Source organism: Aythya marila, assembly GCF_965140915.1.
Source record: "Aythya marila genome assembly, chromosome: 2".
In the NCBI taxonomy this organism is placed as follows: Eukaryota; Metazoa; Chordata; class Aves; order Anseriformes; family Anatidae; genus Aythya; species Aythya marila.
Genome location: NC_139043.1, coordinates 42,215,043 through 42,236,918, shown reverse-complemented (window position 1 = coordinate 42,236,918; position 21,876 = coordinate 42,215,043). Strand labels below are relative to the sequence as shown.

General features: G+C 47.0%; 1 protein-coding gene across 4 annotated transcripts in view; it reads right to left on the bottom strand.

The window, feature by feature from the left end:
* RBMS3 (RNA binding motif single stranded interacting protein 3) overlaps positions 1 to 21,154 on the bottom strand; it is a gene marked incomplete at its 3' end in the record, with an annotated part of 697,589 nt that extends 676,435 nt beyond the window's left edge. For all 4 annotated transcript variants that reach the window (XR_014317039.1, XR_014317040.1, XM_082754887.1 and 1 more), the window contains exon 1: positions 20,658 to 21,154. Coding sequence is in view for 2 of the 4 variants with exons in the window: in XM_082754887.1 (XP_082611013.1) it covers positions 20,658 to 20,846 (189 nt within the window). The remainder of the gene's footprint in view (positions 1 to 20,657) is intronic.
* Between the last annotated feature and the right edge of the window lie 722 nt (positions 21,155 to 21,876).

Genomic DNA, 21,876 nt, shown 5'->3' with positions numbered 1-21,876 from the left:
TGCCAAAGCAAACGTTGCTTTCTCCCGCACAGTTCGCCACGTGGTTTCCTCACAAAGATGATACTGTCCCATAGTGTTTAATCGGCAACACTCGGTTTTGGATCAGTAACAAGTTGGAAGTCTGGTCGAGCGCTCTCTCCTAATTTAGAAATGGGGCTTTATAACACAGAAATACTGCAAGAAGTGCCACTGCTTGCCCTTCCATTAATTTTGTTACTTACTGTGTTGGATTCTTATCAGCAATTCGTAATTGATGTACTGTGAGCCATGCCATCAAATATTCTCTATGGATCTAGCTGGCAACAGTGGCTAGTTTCTAAATTTTGGTAGGCTACTGATTATGTAGATTGTGATTACTTCAGAATAAAGATCTTCTTACATTTTGGAAAGCCCCAGTAAATAGTGGGCACTGCTACAGATAAATAATATACTATAATAGGGATTCTTATGATGGTAATGTATGATGTACAGCCATTTTCCAGATGCTGCAGAACTAATTGTGCTGCCAACTGAAGAAGCCAAATCCAAAACAGATCCGTAAGAGGAATTACTGCTGAATCAATCTCATCAGTGAGAAATGCTTCAGTCCTACAAACCCTTGTGCACATTGGGATGGTCTTCATAAAGTTAATGAAACACAGTCTGCCCCTTCCGCAGCTGGAAAAGCAAAGTAACTCCCATGCAGGTGACCTGAATTAATCTGAACTCGAACTGGCATAAAAAAAGACAGAACCAAGCACATTTTCCATCAGAACAAAAAGCAATCTCCTGTCAGAGTTGTGTGACACCGCTGCAAAGAGCTCCATGATACCAAGAACAGTGCAGTGGCACAGCCACATCACTGCAGTGACACCACCAGACTACCAGCCTTTACACCAACAAGCATCAAAGCAGAACTGGCCCAGTTTGTCTGTCTGTAGGGTAAAATATTTCTCCTTGCACATAACTGCACTGCTATCAAGTTTTAAAGAATTAGATAATTAAGGTATATGAGCTTCAAGACCAGAAAGGAGCAGTAAAATCACCTAATTTGACTTTCTTGTAACAAAAGCCAAAGAACTTCCCCCAGAATATTGTCTCTTCCCCCAGACAATACAAACCAAAATACCAAGAAGCAAACTTACACCGCACCCTTTCCTAAGTCACCACTTAGCTAATCTCTATATTTTTCGTCGTTTTAATTCTCCCTCATAAATCAATACCTCTTGCTCCCAATTATTTTAGTGGCAGGCTCTCCAAGCAGTATCCTGTAAAGAAAATTAATGACCTTTAAAACAGAAAGTTTACTTACACAGACATTAATTGCCATTGTAGCACAGCTGAACCGTTAAGCAGGCCCGTGAAGTGTTTTACTCAAGTGCCTCATTTCAGCGAAGGTAATACTTTACTCGAATCCTTGGATAACAAAAGGTCAGGCCTGATGAAGTCCCTATCAGAGAAATAAGCTACTCACGTCTATTTGCCAAGCACTGCAAACAAGTTAACCATATACATCATTAGGTTCTGAATCCCATCCTGATTATACGGCATAAAGCCGACTGCAATTACAGCGCCTTAGGTAGGAGATATCATTTTAAGTAGGGAGCCGCCACTCTGGACAAGGTTTATAAATGACTCTCATTGATTATCATTTCCAATTAGAAGAAATAAAAGCACTAAACAGCCACTTCGGTGCTGAGAGTGACCTTTGACCTGGACTCTTTCCCTAACAGATGAGGGTTAAATTTCCTCTGACAGCCCCTAACCACATTTCATAGGGGCTGGGATTTGATGGTACCGGTGTCACGGCGGCGGCAGGCTGGGATGGTGAAACCATTGCATGCAGGGCTTGTATCAGGAGTATGCTTATTAGCATCCTAGGGAGTTGGAAAACGCAGGCATTTTCCAATTACCTAGTTTACACTGCAGCAGCTAAAAAATGACACACCGCTATACTATTACCTACAAAGGGATTTTTCACAGGAACACACATTTTTCTCTCTCTCTCTCTTTTCTTTTTTTTTTTCTGTTTAATGGATCTCAACTTTATTAATTTCAGCTCCAAAACGTTCCTATTCCCAATAACAACCAATAACCAGGAGTAAGCAAACCATAGGTAACATCCTCCTCTCGAAACAAAGAAAATATTGTATTTCTAACGTAGCACTGCCTCATTCGGTTAGCACAGCAGTGTGAAATTAAATATAAAAGCTCTGGTGAGCGATTTTTTTACTAATCCTGTGTAACACATTTTGCAAAAGTGTCAGAAAGAAATATAGTTCAGTCGCTGGATACGGAATGGAAATGATTTACTTTACAATCCGAACTTCTCTATTTACATAAAAATAATCTTGCTGCAGCAGAAATTTTAGGCTAACACGCAAAATTAACGGAGTCCGATCGCATATTATTCCAAGTAGGTTATTTTATAACCATCATAACATTAGAGCTAAATACAAGACATACGCTCACGGTATATTTTAGTGCACATACAATATTTCAAAAAGTGCAGTAGGGAAGTATCCAAAAAGGTTTATCTGTAACAAACATTCTTTTTAAAAAACATATTTCTAGAGGTGCACCAAAGTCTTATTTCAGTATTAATGTTGCTCATCTCAGACTTACAGCTGATATTCCTATAAGGAAAACTGACAAAAACTTCCTGGTAGTGGAACGAACCATGTATCACCTTTGTTTTATTTCTTCACTAACATTTTTTTAGTGTTCATTTACTGTCACAGATTTGTTTTATATTAGTATTACTAGCGTCCTAGCACTACTTACTGTTACGCATGCCTCTCTATAGTCCATCCACGAAGGAAATGAATCATTACAGCTTTTAGTTACAGAGCCTGACTTTTTAATGCAAGCTGTAAGACTTGAGCTTCCATCCCCAGCATCATCCAGCACGGAGGCCCTTCCATTAGACGGTGCTATTAGGCAGGAATCCTCCAGAGAGCTTTGCTTCCACCGGGGAGAGCCATAAACATGAAGCTGCCGCGAATGCCAGCTGGGAAGAGAAATGCATTGCTCTACCTCTGTAACAGAAGAAGTTGCTCCCCGGTGCTGCTGGCAAGCTGCTCCCATTAGGAACCAGCCAGAAGACAGCAACTCGTGTACACCAGGAATTCCTTTCATTTTGCTTGTGTTTTCCTTTGGATTGAAACAATATCTTAGCAAGCTTTTCACATTTGAAAAGCCACACACCACCATATACCTGGGATAGTCTACAGACTGCAGCTTTGGGAGGGAGGTGAGCAAAAATGATATTTTTGCTCAAAGTAGCCATGAAACTGCCAAGCACGTCAATGTTCCCAGCAGCCGCCAGGCATCACCAAGCTAGGGCTTCTGGAGGGCAGAGCTCTCAGTCCTACAGCCACACTTCTGCACTCTGGGAAATGGAAGCTTCCAGATGTTTGGCCCAGCTGTTTCTTCAGAGCTCGCTGAGCTTCTGAAATATCTAGGCTCTTTGCTGAGGACCTAAGAGGTAAACACCAGTTACTGCTGGGACTTCCACAGTTTTCAATGTCTTGGGTCCACAGCACCAAGTGTGGAAGTGCAGGGATATCGGGTTTTTCTGCAAGGAGTATCTTCAAGTAACAGGCCCCCCTTCAGCCCACTGTGAGTCCCGATGGCCCCATGATCAGTCTTGCATTTACTGAAATCAGATCAAACCTGAAATGTTTCAAATGAAAGATTCTGTGAAAATCTTCTGACCATGTCGCCTTCTCCCATCTACCCCTCGTTCCACCACCAGTTTGCTGCTTGGGAAGAAGCCGTGTCCTCTGGGATCCACAAGGAGGGACAAGAAGATATGTGGGGGGCGAAGAAAGAAGTAAGTACAAGGAAAGCTTGACTTGTTGTAAGCCTGATTCTCACTTACATTTGTGAAGAGCAATAGAATAACAACAACAGCAGAGAATAATACCTCTTTTGTAGACAGAGGGTAGTTCTCAGCCCCTGAATGTGACTGTGCGATTGTCAGCAGGCTGTAACCCTGTGGTACACGTAGTTCACAGCAGCCAGTCGAAGGTTTGGCGTGCAAGCCTTGCCCCAGTAACGAGCAGTGACAGATTTCATGGCGTGTTTTCCACCACCGCGCAATTAGTCAGATGATCCCATAGGCACGACCAAGGAAGGTAAATGTGAGGGTAGATGATAGGGATGAAGTAAATGATTAAACGGCCTTCAACTAAACCTGTGACCTCATTCCATCATAAATAGCAAACAGTGAGTGACCTTGTGCGTGAACCAAACAAGCTGGCAGGGCTAGCTGGGCACGCGAGACAAAAAAAGCACATTGCCTGCATGCTTGGGCTGCCGCAACATGCAGCGTGCAGCAGCAGCGTGATGATCCGCGTTGCAGCTGGGTCCCAGAACAACTCAGTGGCCTTCCCAGGGAGATGATCAGGCTTCTTCCACCAGTAACTCAGCAGCAGCTGCTGACTACGGAGAGCCAAGAGGCAGCACAGACACCTGCATTGCCGCTGCAGAGCAGAAAGCAACAAAAAGGCAAGAACACATACAAAAAAGAAGTCGCTTTCCAGAAGTCACTTTCCGGACTTCCCAGCTCCAAGTGATCTCATGATGTTAAGGATCTTTTCCAACCTAAATGATTCTATCATCCTGTTCTGTGATTCTACAGTTTAGTGGCTGATGGTTGGAGGCAATGATCCTAAGGGTCTTTTCCAGCCTAAAGGATCCAAGTGCTGGGTACAGCACTCCAACTCAGGAGCCCGATTCCAGGCTCCTCTGCCTTCATCACTGAAACATCCGCAATATCCTTTAAGCTCTAGAAACTGTGTCCACAAGGTGTCTTTGTATTTCTAAGAGACTAGAGTCACCAGGAAGAGGCAGCGGGATGAGAACAGGTCTTCTTTGTTCTCCTCCCCTCTCAGCATTGCTTCTCTGGCTAATTACAATGGGACCCCAGTCCATTTTATTAGCAGCTGTGGACGTGAACAAACCACACTGTCCTGTGACACTTTTCCTTTCCCAAGGACCAAGCAAGAAATGCTGTTTTCCAAGCCTGTCCCATTTCATTCTCTGGTAACCACACAAAGGTACTTTTCATTACCCGACTGTGTGGGAAAGGCAGTCACCTCAGCAGACAGATCTGTGGCATTTGCTCCTTAGGAACACTGAAATACAGCACTTCAAACTCCTAATGAAGACAGAGTTTGCTGCAGCTTTTAAGGCATAATCAGATATGATGAGTTTCTGGAAGGAAATGTGCACAACTGTGCTGGTCTGTACAGGAACTAGAAACTGCTACTGAAGACCAGAATCCTGTGACTGAAAGATTGCACAAGAAGCTGCAAATAGGAAAAACATGGGCAAAATAAAGTCATTTTGACCTCACTCATAGCAGGCCAGCTTGAACCAAACACACATTTATCTTTCCCACCTTTCTTTTTGTGTTGTAATCCCTACCGTTGTAACTGGGCACTCCTGTTACCTGCATTAACAGGTGACTATCCTTTAGTGCTGAGCTTTCTAAGCTTCAGAAGAATTGCCAGTTCCTCCCTTCGGTCAAGTCAAGGCTAAACCTACCCTGCTGATGACTCCGTGCCTGAGTCCTGTTAGACCCTTGGCCTCAGAGATACCTACTGGCAAGGAGGTCCACGAGCAACCAGCTCCCTGCATGGCAGAGCGCTTCTTTTTACTTACTTTAGAGTTTGTCACTTTTAAGCTTCACTGAATGCTCCTTGTTCCTCCCTGACGGTAGAAGAGAAGAATTTCTTGCTCGGCAGAGCCTCTGCCGTCGCTGTCTGTAACCTTTTATCATCTCACTTCTGATTCATCTGATTAATCTCCTCTCCAAGGTAAACAGTCCCAATCTTCTCAATCTTGTGCTATATGAAAGTTTTTCCATGTCTGTTTAAAAACTGATTTAGGTAAACAGTTAAAAACTGACTCTGTTAGCTTAGCTTATACCTATAAATTACCTGTGCATATTAAATTTGCATTAGCTAGGTTTAACTGAATTAAGTGTATCCACACAGGGTTTTTCATCAAATTCTTTAAGTCATTTTAAAATTACACCTTTTGTTAAAACAGAGCAAACTAAGTGTAGTTAGGCCACAGACAGTTCCTGATCCCCAAGGACTTCCAGGAAGAATCCAGGCAGTGCTTTGGGAAAGGGTCTGCTTCAGCAGATCCCTCCGAGTTACTAACCTCTGTTATCCCAAAATTCACAAAACCCCCATGCTCAGTAGAGAGTAATTCTTCAGGAATATTTTCCATCATCAGCACAGGGATTTGTTACAGAATTAACTTAGCAGGTTTTATCTTGATAGCACCACCGTTTATGAGAGATAGTTTATTGCCTAGGCGAGTCAAACTGCTATTAAACCACAGATATTAATTTAGCTGCAAGTGAGCTGCCCTATTGTACCCAGAACACAACAGAGATATAATGAAATCCGCTATAAAATTAATTCTGAAAATATCAAATGCAAGCATTGTTAAGTTTAAACAAAGGATATTTGCTAGTTCATTCCAAGACTTAGCTGCATTCAAAAATCCAGTGAAAACTGGCTTTCACACACACACCAACACACAGACACACTTCTGCTCACGGAATAAAACTTTTAAATTACGGCTATTAAATGCATGGTATTTCTTAATGATAGCATTCATTGTTAAACGCATAATAATATATTTGACAGAGGGAAAAAAAAAAAAAAAGAGGAATTTATCGAAAAGCTGCCAATGGATTGAATAAAAAAGTGCTCTCCTATAGAAGGCAACGTCTTTATCTACCAGACTACAAAGTGCTTGAGTGTTTCACAAGGAATTCAGAGGTACTTATTTTGCAACAGAAACTAACTGAGAGTTACAAAGAAGCAGATAATTCTAAAAATCCCATGTACAGGTCACCGAGTTGAAAGAAAGTAATTTCCTGCTTTAACGTCAGCATCTGCTATGTATGCATACAAAATTTTCATGCAAATCGGGCTTCATTTACTGTATAGTTTGTCTTATTTAATTAAAAGGGAAAAAAGGAAAGAAACAGAAGAACACCGACTCCCCTCCATGTTGCCTATTAAGTTGTTTTTGCCTATTAAGCCGTTTCTGCCAAGAGGAGCCTCGCTACGGTGCTTCCATTGAGGCTAATCACAGAGGAGAGCTGTGGGCACAGCCACGAGCCTGGTGCTTCGGGTAGGGAGAGCGGCCACCCAGCCTGTCCATCAGGCTCACCTCTATTCACCCGGTAATTGCTGCGCTCTCCGGAAAGCTGACTAGACCCATCATGATCTCAGAAGGCTAGTTATCCCCTACTGAATCGTTTAGGAAATTGGTAACTAATACGGCTAATAGAAAAGCAGCGGATGGCAGAGCGCTCAGCCCAGAGGCCCCACTTTCACCATGTGCTGAAGCAGCTGGGATGCGCCCTTGTCCCCATTACAGCCATGGTCCTGCAGTGATGCCCCTTGTTCACACTCCCCCGTGTCTGCCCCACATGCCGTGCCCTCTTGACGTTCCTATAGCCCCCACTGCTTCTTCCCCAGTGGGAAATGTGCCGGCAGCCTCCTGCCCTCGGCTGCTGAGCCCAGCCTGCCTGCCAGCCCACCTCCCTGCCCACCCCGGCTCTCCAGGGCTTCCAACGCCTCCCCTTCCAAGTCACACCTCCTCCTCCTACTCCGAAGCCTGTTTTGTGGGAATGCAGAACACATTTGTTGGCTCACCGGCCCCTAGCACAGCGACTGCTCATTCAGTAATGCTCGCACAAGACTGGAAAAGACTTGTCATCCTCTTACTGTCTGGCACTCCGTTACTAGCTTATTACTGTTTCCCTCTGCAGTACAGGTCCAAATTGGATGTCAGACACAGCAAAATGCCAGCAAAAGCTCCGGTTCACAGTCAGTAACCAGTCAGCGGACACAGTCCAAGCCCAGCCACATGCTGGCACGTTCCCGTTAGCACAAGGTTTGCCCTGAACAAGCCCTTTGCCATTCATCCGCTTGTAGGCAAGGATGGGGGAACATGGGGGATTGCAATACTTCACAATATTTGCAAGGTGCTAACATGCCAGAGCGATGGCATCAGTCAAAAATTCGGGTGGGCACAAGGAGAAGCAGACCCTCTTGCTTTAGCAGCCAGGTCTTCACGGGACAAATTCCCATGAAGGTCACACAACCTCCAGTGTAATTTTTTTTCTGGTCATCCAAATACTCAGGCAAGGAAGGAAGGGATTAGGTCTGTCAGCCTGAAGGCTCCCCAGCAGCTGGCCTGCCAAAAACATCCTCCCCAGTCCTCCCCTGCCTACCTGTGCGAGCCACGAACCTTCCCAAGCTCAGCAGAGCCCATCGGGTACAGCTGGGCATCCCTGCGAGCGGCTGGGCTGGCAGCTAAAATATCACCCAGCCATCAGCACAAGCAGCACAGGTAGGGCAAAGGGGAACAACCCAAGATGAGTGCCTTCGGTCGGTGAACAGCTGACGTATGGGAATTGGAAAGGGGTTGCCACACCGCGGCAATTATAAAAAGGCTGAGGCTCAGCTGAAAGAGCTGACAGTTGGAAGTTGTGCCCTAGCACAAAAGAGAAGAAATGAAAGCGAAATGTGACCGAGCTGTTGTCTTGCATACTCATATTTTGTTGACAAATAAATTCCTCGCTAGGAGAATTCAGCCCTTTCTTAAGAGTGTCACCATCAGCTGCTCACAGCTATGCGACCTGCATCTCTTACAGACTTGCTGCTCCTGAAACCAACACGAGAGTGCGAGGACAGAGCACCCTGCTCAGACACATCTGTTGCACAGGCTAATGCTGCGGTATCAACAGCAACTTTGGACATCAACTTGCAACCCTTCTACAAGCAAAAAGAAATAAATAATTAAAATAAAAAATAAAAAATAAAAACACTACTCGGAACTTGAAAGATTGCATTGCAATGAAAGATTTCTTTAAATGTATCACCCTAAGAGAGTGCAATTTGGCTGATGGTTACAACTTTAAAATGTATTTTATTTTTAAAATGCTTCAAACCACTGTTCAGCTATTACTCCAGCACTTTACATGAACTACTAACTACAGTAGATTCAGGGTAGATACAGTCTTTTAGGATATCACTTCCGTAACGCACTTTTTTACAGAGCTCCAAGGCTGTCCTAGATCCAGTTGGAAATACAATTTTACCCTGTTGAAATATACTTTGTACTCTACATACACACACACACATAAGTATACAGGTTTCATTGTAGCAGCAACGTTTAAATACATAGGAAGAGCTGGTGTTTACCTTCAACAGCTCAAAATGGCAAGGTCTGATCCCGCAAATGTATAGATGACTGTGAGACAGCAGTGAGTAATTTTACTTACAGTCACATTCATTTTATACAATTGTCAGGTAATTCATAACAATTCTGGGGGAGTTGAGAGCATCTGAAACTGCACAGATGAAGTTTCATTAAAAAATGAATAAAAGCATCAGATCATCTTCAGCCACAGAACCACCAAAGGCTGAATTAGAAGACCTGTGGCATCTCCTGCTCCAAGGAAAGATCATTCCTAATTTCAAACCAAATCTCATCGAGGGAGTTTCTGTCTTTTGTTTGGAACAGAGCAAGATTTGGACTATAAATGTTCTGTAATTGTGGTATTTTAGCAAACTTTAAACACCCAAATTTATTTTAAACAGCAATCTGTGTTCCCTCCTTCCTTCTTTTTCCTCCAGTTGTGAAAATTATTCCCAAAATTACACTGGGCAAAACAGTTCTCCTACACCCTTGAAGAGCTTAATATAGAGACGTGAGTTTCAATTTCCCATTCATGCTATGGCATGCCCTTCTGCTAGGTGTGTAAATCCAAGAATCCTTTAAACTGCTACAGCCCCGGCAATGGACATGACTACCTCGTCTGCTCCTACTAATCCCCGGCCCTCTGGGTTGTTTTTAACAGTCTGTACCTCCCCTCTCCCTCCTGTGCAGCTCCTACTCCAAACAAGTTTTACTCGGTCATAAATCATTCCAGGAAGGGAAAACAGAACATGCTCTTGAGCCTGTGAAAAATGGGTGACAAGCTTCCTTTGCCAGAAGGATGCAAAATTTGTCCTTAGGACTACCAAGAGTCAAAAATTAGATCTCGGTGTTTAAAATGTTGGTGGCATTTTAGAAGGGCTTTTCCAAAATGCATGTTTGTTTTTGTTTTGTTTTGTTTTGTTTTGTTTTTTAAAATTTAATAGCTCATTAGTTCTTTCGACCCTTGTAGAGCAGGGTCAAAGTGCCCAAGTGCTAAAACTGCTTCCCGGCGAGATACAGCAATACCCACACCAAGGGTGCACCCTGTGCCCCTGCTCCTGAGCCCACGGGAGCACTGCCAGCACACCCCGGCACTGGTTTGGAAGATCAGCAACCACACCACAGGTCAGAGGTGATGCTTTGTCCCCCACTAAGGCCAGCACTTCACTGGCACCCAGTACCACCTGGAAAGAGGACAATACCCAAAGAGAAGTTCACCAGTGGTGAAAGTGCCTCCAGATACTTCAGAGCAAGCAATGGCCTGCCATAAAAGCAGGTCCCAGTCCCTCACACCTGCTAACAAAGAGGAGAATGAATAAACTGCCTTGTTCTTCTTTTCCTTATCTTTGCACCTAAAATTCATCAGTAGATCCCATTGCCGCATTTATGCATTTTCTATTGCTTGGGCTTGTATATGTTTTATTATTCTTGCCTAGCTGTTGCTCGTGTGCTTTCTCCTGTTACTTTTATGCACTGTTATAATGTAATAAATCTTACTCGGAAGCAGAACTTAGCATTTTATACTTTTACTCTACACGTTACGTATACTTCTGCTCAAGCACCCAGCAGCTCGGTGCTCAGCACATTTCTGTGCTTATCCTTAGGTAACTCGCCTTTTCAGCTCTCTGCAGCAAGCTTGGCTTTCAGAGATCCTGCCTGCGACTGCTCAAGTCCTGCACTCCTCCTCGTGTTTTGTTTTCTGGGGAGGTGTGACAGCCTCTGCCACGGCACTGCAAGGGAACTTGCCATGCACAACAAAGCGAGGAGCACAGGGCATGCTGAGAGTGTCGATACCACAGAGCTGCGTGTCAGCGGGTGCAACTGCTCTGACCTGCATCTTAAAAATTACAGAGGTCTACCTGTGACTGCTGTGGTATCCATAAGACCCATCTAAAACTTTCCTTTGTGTAGGTGAGAAACAGATCACCAGCATCACCAGATGAGAGAGCAAAGCTTTAGGCACCTGTTAACTGCTGTATCCCTGCCTGCCTGCTCCTAGTTCTGAGTAATACCATACAGTTGACAGTAAGTGCCTGCTTTCTATGGTTTTCGACTTCTCATGGCCCTAGTCTCTTCCAGTTACTACCACCAGATGTGAATATATGAATAAGGAGGTGTCCTGATGTGATCGTAGGTGACATGCACAGGCACTGGGGAAATGCAGGCCAGCGGTGCAGGCTGCCACCTCTTCGCTGACACTGACTGTACCCGCAGAGAAAACCAGCATGCTGGATGCTTCTGAGGTACTGAGAAGAAAGCCACGGTCTGTGGGACAGTGTGATCCAACAGATAGCCTATTGCGGGGCTGTAGGTCTAACTCTAAAGCAATAGCAGTTATGGATAATTGCAACTGCACTACTGGCTAAGAAAGACCTTAGTCGCTACTCAGCATGCAGTAGCACGTGAAAGGAAGTGACTACAAAACACCACCTACAGAGAGAAAGGTGGTGGGTCTTACAAACAGGCAGCACATGCACAGAGCCGAGCAGACAAAAACCAGAGCCTTGTTCCTGCCCTGAGCAACATTTCCCAGCACCGGGTGAATCCAGCTCAGACACGGATCTGGCTGATTGTCTCGTGACAGTCCTGTGGTATGACCCTGCTGGTAAAGACTCCCTGAGCCACACTGACCTTGATTGGCTCTGACTTTCTAGCCTCCACATGGCTTCCCTTAGAATCGATTCATCATTTATTTATCTTCTGCAAGGAGCATGTCCTCTTGACATGTTCGGGAAGTGGCACGTTCAAGTCCCCACTCTAAGGCCTCTGTGTAAAACCACAATAGCAGGCGACAGGGAGCTGCCATCACACCGGCTGCCTCCCTGCTGTGGACGGCAGGTAAAGTCATGTTGGGGATGAATGTCAGTCTTCCTTACCGACTTGCTCCTCTTGAAAACGTATGGCTTTCCTTCCCATTAAGCTTGCTGGCTTCCTCCCTTCTCCCTCTGGAAACATAGCCATGGCCCCCTCCAAACTTAAGAGCTCCCCATTTAAATAAAAATTTCCCCAAGTGCACAACAGGCACTCTTTAACTGCGCACACTTAAGCGACTACAGAACATCTGTGGACGCCTGTCTTTGAGGCCGTGCCAGCAAGCTCCCCATTTATTTCCCCGTGTCCATCTTAACAGCCCTCTGATAACGGTGTGCCATTTCCTGCGCCACACGGCGCGCACGGATGTCGATGGCGGTGTGCGCGGTGGCTGCTCTGCTGAAGACATAAGTCAGTTTATCACCTGGAAAGTTCAGCGTGTCTCCCTGCCAGGGTGAAGCCAAAACACGCTTCCAGTTGTAAATCAGTTCAAACAGACATGTGCACACACTTCTCATTCCCTGCAACTGGAGAGACCTTCCTGAAACCGCTTATTAGATCTGGGAAAATTAGTCCAAGCCCGTATCATATGAGAGCCGTGGGAGAGGTAAGGCAGGATAAAAAATGGAGATTGCTTCACTTTCTCAGATCTTTGGGGGTATCCTTTCTAGCTAGTCATATCTCAAAGCCAGCTAACCTAAATATTTTTGTATCTGTTGGCTTTGGCAAAAGCTCACTGTTGCCTTTTATTAGATATGAAGCAATAGGTGGGATGGAGGGAGCCAATTAATTATTAAAGTGACTTTCACATACTTTGAAAGTCTGCATGTCCTCGAAGCACACTCAATAAAGTTAACAAGGCTAACCGGGGCACTGTATAATGTCTGTGAAGCCTAGATATGCATTTTGTGAACTCCAGGAGATTCTGTTGTATGCTTCCTTAACTCCACATGGACCCAATACACACTTCATAAAGCTCTTTTGTCTCAAAATACAAACCTTACAAGCTCCTTCCTTCCAGTCCTACTCTGAAGTTGCTGTTTTCAATTAGCTTTCCAGCCAGGTCTCCCTCTCTGCCCTCCACGCCACTCCCTTTCACTCTTCATTCACCTTGAGAGCAGAAGGTTTTTACATCCTATGCCCACATAACGTGCTCACCCGCCCATCCGTGAGGACCTGCAGTTATCCTTCCTGTGGTATGTCTCATAGACACGGTAACTACCTCAAGGCACTAACACACTCTTCAAATTCTCAGCACAGCACAATGAGTGCCTATTATACCATGGCTAATATCTAATATCATACTACTACTAAATATAATAGCTACAGAAACTATTTTTGCTAGATATTACTCCTTTAACCCCCCTTCCACACTTTACTTGAGCATATCAGTTTGGATCCTCGAGGTCTCCTCCAACGGGCTCCTGGCAGTGAGTATAGATTAGTAATAACCTCGGTGAGACAACAGTCAGCAGTCAGTAATGGAAAAGAGGTGTCAGTGGTGCTCGAGGCACTCGTTGAAATTAATTAACATAGGCCCTGTTAACAGAACAGGCGTAGGTCCCACACCGTTTTATTTTCACTCTCCAGCCAGTGATACCAATCCTTCGCAGGAGGTCTAGAACTAGGAGTGGAAATACATCTACAATACAATAATCTGCCCACAGCATTTCCAGTTGTTGATCGCACTGTCACCTTGACCAAGTTGAGCAGAACATCTTTTCGGAAGGAATAAACTCCAAAACTATAGGCCAAGGTGATCCAAAGAGTGGACTCCGACACCAAGGGAACAGTAAGTGTATTAACCAAGCTTTGGGGCTCGAGTCTGTAATTTTTATTCACCCAACACTTGTTTTTCAATCAAGGAAACTATTTCCATTCTGCTTCTGTAACAAGATTGGTCTTCATGTAATCGAATGTATAATGAAAATAACAGCTGTATTTAAACTCATGGCAGAAGCCATTAGGCATGGAAGAATTACTCTTTTTCTAGTAAATCATGGCTGTCTAACAAATTTTATACATGGCAGTCCTTGTCCACACGAGGAGCCAAATTGTGCCTTGTTTTATCCCAGTTAAGACGCACTGGTTACTATAGTTTCTGGAACAATTCTTATTCCCCTTATAGCTCAGAATGCAATTTGGGGAAATGAAACAACAGACAGAGGAGACTTCCAGAGCCACGGAGAAATGGCAAGGAGTGAGGAAGGAAAGAAACAACTGTAGAATACTTAATATTTATAATACCTTTCAGGTCTGTCCCTTTTTCTTTATAATGTTTAAACATCCCATTAGCACTTGATCCAAGCACTGCTTCCACAGAAATTATCATCAGTGCCCGTGTTGCCATTTTTTTCCTATTTACAGCTGCAGTCCCATTTTCTTTAGTATTTGGGTATTTTCTGAGCCCCAGCTTGTTAGAAACTAATAACTCTACTGAGACTGTGCAAATTTTATGCCCGTACTGGATAATTACTCCTGGCAGCTAGTCACTACGGAGATCCACCTAGCACAAGCTGCTGGGAAATAATCCCAGCCGTTATGTGAGCAGCACGGCTACAGCCAGGCAGAGAAGAACCAGAGAGGGAACCAAACAAAAACTGAACCAGTCCACACACCAGTCGCTATACTTCGTTCTGAGCTGTTAAGTAAAACTCAGAATGATAAGGACTCCCAGTGCAACACAGCACGGTGAGCTTTAACCACAGATAGAGGTGGTGTAAAAACACCAAGAGCACCTAGCAAAACACTGGGAATAGCATGCAACAGCACAGGCATTGTTCTTTTCTAGCTTCATTGATTATCCATTGTTTGGAGCCTCGGATTCGTTACAAGCTGGCACTCAACCCTTGGCCAGGAGTTCCTGTGAATACTGGGCTTTTGAGAAGGGCATGCCATGCCCTGGCCGAGCTCTGGGCTGTCATGTGCAGTCTTGAATAGGGCTGCTTTCCAGTCAGCGTGCATAAGCACAGCTACATACCACTACATCTGAGTCGAGGCAATGTCCCAGAGCAGATAACAATGCCCTTTTCAATGCTGCATCTTCCCCTGAGTGGGAATCCTCGCAGCCCCTCTGCAGCCAAGACAAATTTGCCGTTAGCCAGAGAGCCAGGCTTCTGCAAACAAAATTTGTGGTTCTGTTTCTGATGACTCAAGAGTGTTGTTCAGCTCCCACCCATGATGTTCATTGTTTATGTCCCTGGATTTGTTACACAATCAACTACATATGCACTTCATTTCACTCTGTACTAACTGTGAGTGGTACTTACTTTTCACAAAATCTCTGCATCGCCATGTACATCGCTGTGTTTACCCCAGGAACCTTCCAGAGTATGATCGGCTTTTCAAGCTTCATCCACTTATTGATCAGCTGGTTGAAAAATTTAAACAGCTGCTCGCTCTTTGCCAAAACATTTCTCATGCAATTTATTTAAGGGAAGAACTGTTTTAAATAGCAGACTCTTCTTTCAGATGTCTCAATACTGTGTCAGATTTTCAAGAACCTTTCCTATATGCTGTCACATATGTTGTTTTAGTACAGACACTGGCAGAGTGCAGAAGTCAGCTCCTTCCTCCCCAACCTTATGCTTTAACTCTAACATAAACCAGTGCAGGACCTCATTCTCCACACCCTAGGCTTTTAGTATGTCACTACAAAATGAATATATTTTAAATGTGCATTTATTCTACTTCAGGTAACATTATTTCCCATATCAATAAAAGGAAGAATAGCAGAATAGGAGATAGCAAGTAATTCTGGAGCTATGAAAATTAGGAGGCCTGATTCCCAAAATCTCTTCTCCTTATGGATTCTCTGATGTCTAATATAGTGAGTTCATTAGTCTTGCCTTCAGCAGAGGTACTAACAGTTTGGTTTTTTCTTCTCTCCCTGTCTCTCTTTCTATTCTTCTCATCTCTTCTCATCTGCTAAGTTTTGTAATAAGGCAAAATCCTAGGTTCATCTAAGGATTCTCTCTCTAGACAGCAAGAGAAGTGTGAGAGGCAGAGTACATGAAGCGCATGGAAATGCAGAGGTAGCCCTGCCTGCAAAGCAAGGCTCTCGGTTCACAGTGAATTACCTCTCCTGACTTTTTTAATCCGAAATGTTTTAAATTCTCCTCAGGGCAGATGGCCCCTGGGCCCCTCTCCCTGAACCCTGTCAGTGGCATGGCGAGGAGCTTTGCCGCCCACAGCAGCAATGCAAAGGGCCAAGCCCCCTTCCAGAGGCACCGGCCATGCACTGCAGCTGTGACTTGGGAGCCTGCAGGACAAGGACCCGAACACGAGGGGCTCAGCATGGCCTGGGTACGTGGCTCTGGGCCAGACTCACCACCACGCAGGCAGCCACCAGGCGCTGGGAGTTCTGGAAGAACAAGGTGATAGCGCTGGGCGAGCTTCTCTTCGGACAACTTCATCAGGAAGACACGGAGCTATGCAGATCAATACGTATGTCGTGACGGCACACAGCATGGCAAAGAGCAGCTTAGGAATGAAGGACAAGTGCTTAAAAGTGCACGTGGTAAAGACAGAGTAGATATTGAGGAATGATTTCTGGAACATTCTTAGCAATGAGTTAGAGGAAAAGCCATTGTTCTTCAGCTCCGTCCACACTGTAAAGATACACTGGGATTTCTCTCTGACATCAAACTCTCAGGATAGCAACAGCCACAAGTAAAATTTTATCCCATCTCTGGGTGGGAAGAATTTGTCTGTCCCTGGGCAGCCAACGGCCTGACCTTGACTGTTCGTGTCTGCATTACGTCTTGGCAGGACCGCAGCCCACGATACACCTGGCAAGAGGCCTTCAGCACTTGGAAGCTCCCACTAGAACAAGATGTTGCATTTTATACAATTATATGAAGCTGTTAACATATAAGAGAAGCTGCTACAATCAGCAACTGGTCCTCTTGTCTCTGCTTTCTTTGTCCTACCCATTCTGGACTGGTCCCCTTATCCACTGCTGATTGCAGTTTCAGCCTTTGGTTCTTAACTTCAGGTTGTTCAGTGGGCTGGGTTATCTGAAAGAACATCTACACCTCCAGGGAAAGACGGTGGCTGAGAACTACTCTCCTGTGCACGGCAGTACTGCCTGCGGTAAGAGCAGCACGTCTGACCCGAGACTGGACTGGCCTCCCCCGAGAAAGAAACTTCCCACCTTGTGCTTCGAGCACCAACTGCATTTCTCAGGCTTTGTCTTCCCTGAAAGGCAAACACATAGGTACATACAGCTTCTCAAACCAAACCAAACTACATGCATAAGAGAAGTTATTAAAAGAGAATTCGCCCTGAAGATCCTCTCACTCTTCCTGAGCCTTTGCTTGTGGAAGACGGGTGAGCAATCACCTTCATGTTGATGGCAGCAGCCCTGTAAATACACCAGCGGAAGGCTCTCAGATGCTGACCATTAGCTTTGTAGCACACCACGTGCTCGGCAGAACAGAAATCCCAAGCTAATACTGAGTGCTCTTCCCCAAAGCACTCAGCTTTCCCCTCCAGGAGCTCACACCTGAGCACCACTCACACAGCGACGTCGCGGAGGCGCATTCAGGGAAAAGGCATCCAAATAAGCCTGCCCAACACTTCAGACCCCTTATAGCAAACCCTGGCAAATTGTTTTTGAACTGGAATACAATGTACCCAGCCTAGACAGGTTTGCTTTTGCTGTAACCTTGGTGTGCTCATTTCCATGTAAATACACAGAAGGTTCTTCACCTTGGAGCTATTCCGCAGGGTTTTCATATCTGGGATGGAGGCATACAGCGAAAGCTCTGGGTGTGCTTGTAAACCATCCGTGCTAAATGATTTCTGCAAACCTCAGACACGCCGAGGGAAACCGAGAACAAAACAAAATGATCTTATTGGGGTGTGCAAGCTTACTTCTGCAAATCCCTACGGAGCAACAACTTTTGGAGGGCCTGGCAGCTTCAGCATGTGGAAAGACTGTGTGTAACACGCTGGCTGTGGCTGAGGGCTTCAAAGTCCTAGCTGGAGGCAGCTCCCCTGGGAAAACTCTGGCCATCGTGTCAGCTGCAGCAGGTTACCTGTAGCCACCACGCATTGGTCAGAGATAACTTCAAGGCAGAAGGATGGGGAGGAGGCAACCCAGGTCTTCCTCCAACAAAGCACTTAAGCGTACACTTACGGGTGTCAGCATCCCAGCTGAAGACAGTGGGACACATTTCAAGTTATCTACGTGTTCCAGAATTTTACCCAAGTTCAAAAGCAAATAAAAAATGAACACACGGCAGGTAAAAAAAACTATATCTGTATAAATGGCACAACAGTCATACCTTCCACTGAAATAAGAAATAATTCAGTTAATTCAGCAATGTTCCTTTTGGACAGTGACAAAAAGTACTTTTTTTAGAGCACATATGATCTGACCCACTTCCGTTTAGGTGGAAGCTCTCTTTTTACCTCTGACGGAAACGGAGCTGAATGACAAAATGTAAGGCTCTTTGTAATTCAAGAGTGATCCTAAAAAGCACACCCGGCCAGTGGAATCATGAGATTTTGTAAAATCTTAGTATTTAGATATTGATAGGCATTCACGTGTCGGGAAATCAAGCTTGCACGTTCTTTACAATTTCCACATGGAGCACTTCCACTTCTAGCATGCACCAGGGTGCCTAAGGCATTTGTTTAAGGGTCAACCACACAACGGTACTGTTATTTCAGCCCATTTAGAAAGTTCCTAGCAAATGATGGTTCCAGCAATTTAGGGGGGGTTGTTTTATGGCTGTAAATATTTTTTTCACGATACTGTTGGATTTTACTGCGCCTTTAATGTGTTTTCCTCTTCTGATCATATTTCTAGTGCCACTATTTTACCAGATACCTGAAATACTTTTGCACTACTAAGAGGTACCGGTTGCCCTGGGACAGCATCCAGAAAAGATACATACACATTTAGGGAGGTTTGAAATATCAAAGCACTTCCCAAAAATACAAGCTAAAGTCATTGCAAGCACTTTGGCAACAGCAAGCTTGGAGAAGCTGATATTGAATTTAAACAAAAAAAAAAAAATGAAGGTGGGGGAGAATTTATCACCGTACTTTTGCATGGCTACAGCTGTGGGGAAAAATGCAGCACTTTTCTTTCTACGTCCAAAAAATTCAGGCAAATGCAAAATAAAACAGAGCAACACTGTTAATTATTGTTAATTGCAATACTGCAGGATGTTAATTAGCCATACCATTGATAATCAGGCCTTCCCTAGTATTCATTCACCTTCAGTCACACATTGTTTGCCTTCCTCATGTCCGCGACCGGTACAACATTAGACAGGCTGTGTGGCACATCCGAAAGTAGCATGGATTTCTGCTGATGGCAGGGTTTTTAAACGCTCAAGGCGCTGGCACAACCAACTCGCCTGAACGGCAACCTTGGCTCTCCATTTTAATTACGGGGAAATAATGCATGTTCGATTCCGTCAAGGAGCGTGGTGCAAGGGAAGGGATCCGAGGAACAATCGCCGACACGCAGCCCGTTCAGCTCTGTACAGTGCCATGCAGTGACAACAGAATGAAATATTCAGAACCTCGGGGGAGACGAAATTCTGCGTGTATCTACCACGATAGGAAAAGCACCAGGTATCGCTTTCAGAACAGAACCCCCCCGGATCCACCTTCCTGAGCTGTACAGGCCCTGCTCGAGCGATCGGGCTTGGATACTCTCCGTGCCTTATAACAATAGGCTGGATTTTACCGAGCAGTGACAAACCTAAAAGTGGACGAGGTGAACGCCACGAACCTGGGGGTCTCCGGCTACAGAGAGCGTTTTTCCAAAATGCCCAGCGTTTCGGAGGACGGTGGCAACTCCGGCCATGCGGATGCGTGGCGTGCCACCGCCGCTGCATGAATTTATTGCATCGCTGCTTTGCATTCCTTCATTGTGCCACCCCTCGCAACAGCACAAAACTCGAGGAAAACTAGTTGAAGAAACGCGGCTGGAACCCAGCAAGCTGCAAGGCTTCTTTTTGGCTGCTTGCAATCCTTCTCCCCGGGTTGAGAACCTATTTCGGGGCGCTCACCCTCCCGGGGAGGACCGCTGGGCTTTCAGCACGCCCCGCTTTTGGGCAGGCGGCGCCGGCGGATCGCGCCTCGCCACCGCCCGACTATCGCGACACGGCCACGCCACGACTCTCCCCTCCTCGCCCTGAGGGGGCTTCCCAGGCTCCGCTCACCGCCGAGATCCCACCGGGATGCCTGAAGGGCACCGCAGGGGGGTGCCCGCAGACAAAAGCGCCCGGTGGCAGCGCTCGGCGCTTTTGTCTGCGGGCACCCCCCTGCCCTCGGCGGCGCCCCCTGCCCAACCAAGCCCCCCTCCGGCCCCGGGGGCGGCTCCCCCAGCCCCAACTCTCTCCCTTCGTTCCCGTGCCCACGGCGGGGCGACGATGACACAGCAGGCCCTCGGAGCCGATGGCGAGGGGGGCGAGGGGCACGGGGAGGGGGGGAAGAAGGAGCGAGCCAAACTTCCTCGGCGGCCGCCCCCCCCCCCCCCCCCAAAGCCCGGCGCCTCCCCGCCCCGCCGCCCCCGTGTCCTCAGCCAACCTCCGGCGCCTCGCTGCACAAAGGGCGGCCCCGGGGGCGCCGGGGGGTGTCGCGGAGGGGAGCTCACCTACCTTCTTGTCGTCCTTGTCGCCGCCGTGCCGCCGCTCCGGGGGCCCGCTGTCGGCGGCGGCGGAGGGGCCCGTGTCGGCGCCGGGCTGCCCATCGCGGGGCGGCGGGCGCTGGTGCGGGCAGGCGGCTGAGCCCGCCGCCGGGGGGATGGGCTCCGGGCACGGAGAAACTCCCTTAACATCCATCTCCATCTTCCAGCTCACTGCGTGGCGAGACAAAAGCAGGCGAACACTTTCCACACCACCCCGCGTCTCTCTCTCTCTCTCTCTCTCTCTCTTTGGCTTTTCTCCGTTCGCTCTCTCTTTTTTTTTTTTTTTTTTCTTTCTTTCTTTCTTTCTCTCCCCCCCTCCTCACACACACACACACACACACACAGAGCACCTCAGGAGGCCGTGACACGCATGGCTCCGGCCGCCTCCGCCGCACCGAGCCGGCGGCTGCAAAGCCTCCCTTAGGTCCTCCACACTTTTGTGCGAGCCTCTGTGTGTGTGTGTGTGGCTGTGTGTGTGGCTCTGTGTGTGTGTATGGCTGTGCCCTCGCTCCGACGGCCCCCAGCCGCCCCCCCCCGGCACGGCCAGGCGCTCACCCAGCCGCTCTCTCGCCCCCCTGGCAGCCCCCGGCCGTGCCCCTGCCCCTGCCCCTGCCCCCGGCCCGGCCGAGCCCCCGGGGCCGCGGCCCCGCGCACCAAGTTCGCGGCAGGCGGCGGGGGCCGGCCCGGGGGTGGGGGCGAGGGGCAGCCGCCGGGGCCGGGCGGGGAGCTCCTGACCAAAACCCGGTCATGTCAAGGAAAAAGTTAACCCCCCCCCCCCCTCCTTTTCCTTTCCTTTCCTTTCCCTCCCCTCCCCCTGCCCACGGCCCAGGCAAGCGCAATACAGCAAAGCGAAACGAGCGGTTTCCGACCTGTGCGAGGTGCCGGCGGCGAGAAGAGCCGAGCATTGAGCCGGTTGTTGCCTTTATTTTATTTTATTTTCCCCCTTCTTTACCCTCCGGTCCCCCCCCCCCCTCCCCTCACAGCTCCCCCCCGGCACCAGCCGCTATGGCAAATGGGGGCTGCTCGGAGCGGTTGTGTGGGACTGGAGCTCCCTCTCGCTCAGGCTGCCGGCGCCACGCAGCACTGCACAAGGAGAGCCGGGCTGAGGAGGAAAACAAGAGCGGATTCAGGCAGGAAAGCTACAGCAGGACCAGCTCTCCCCAAAAAATAAAAGAGAAAGCCAAAAAAAA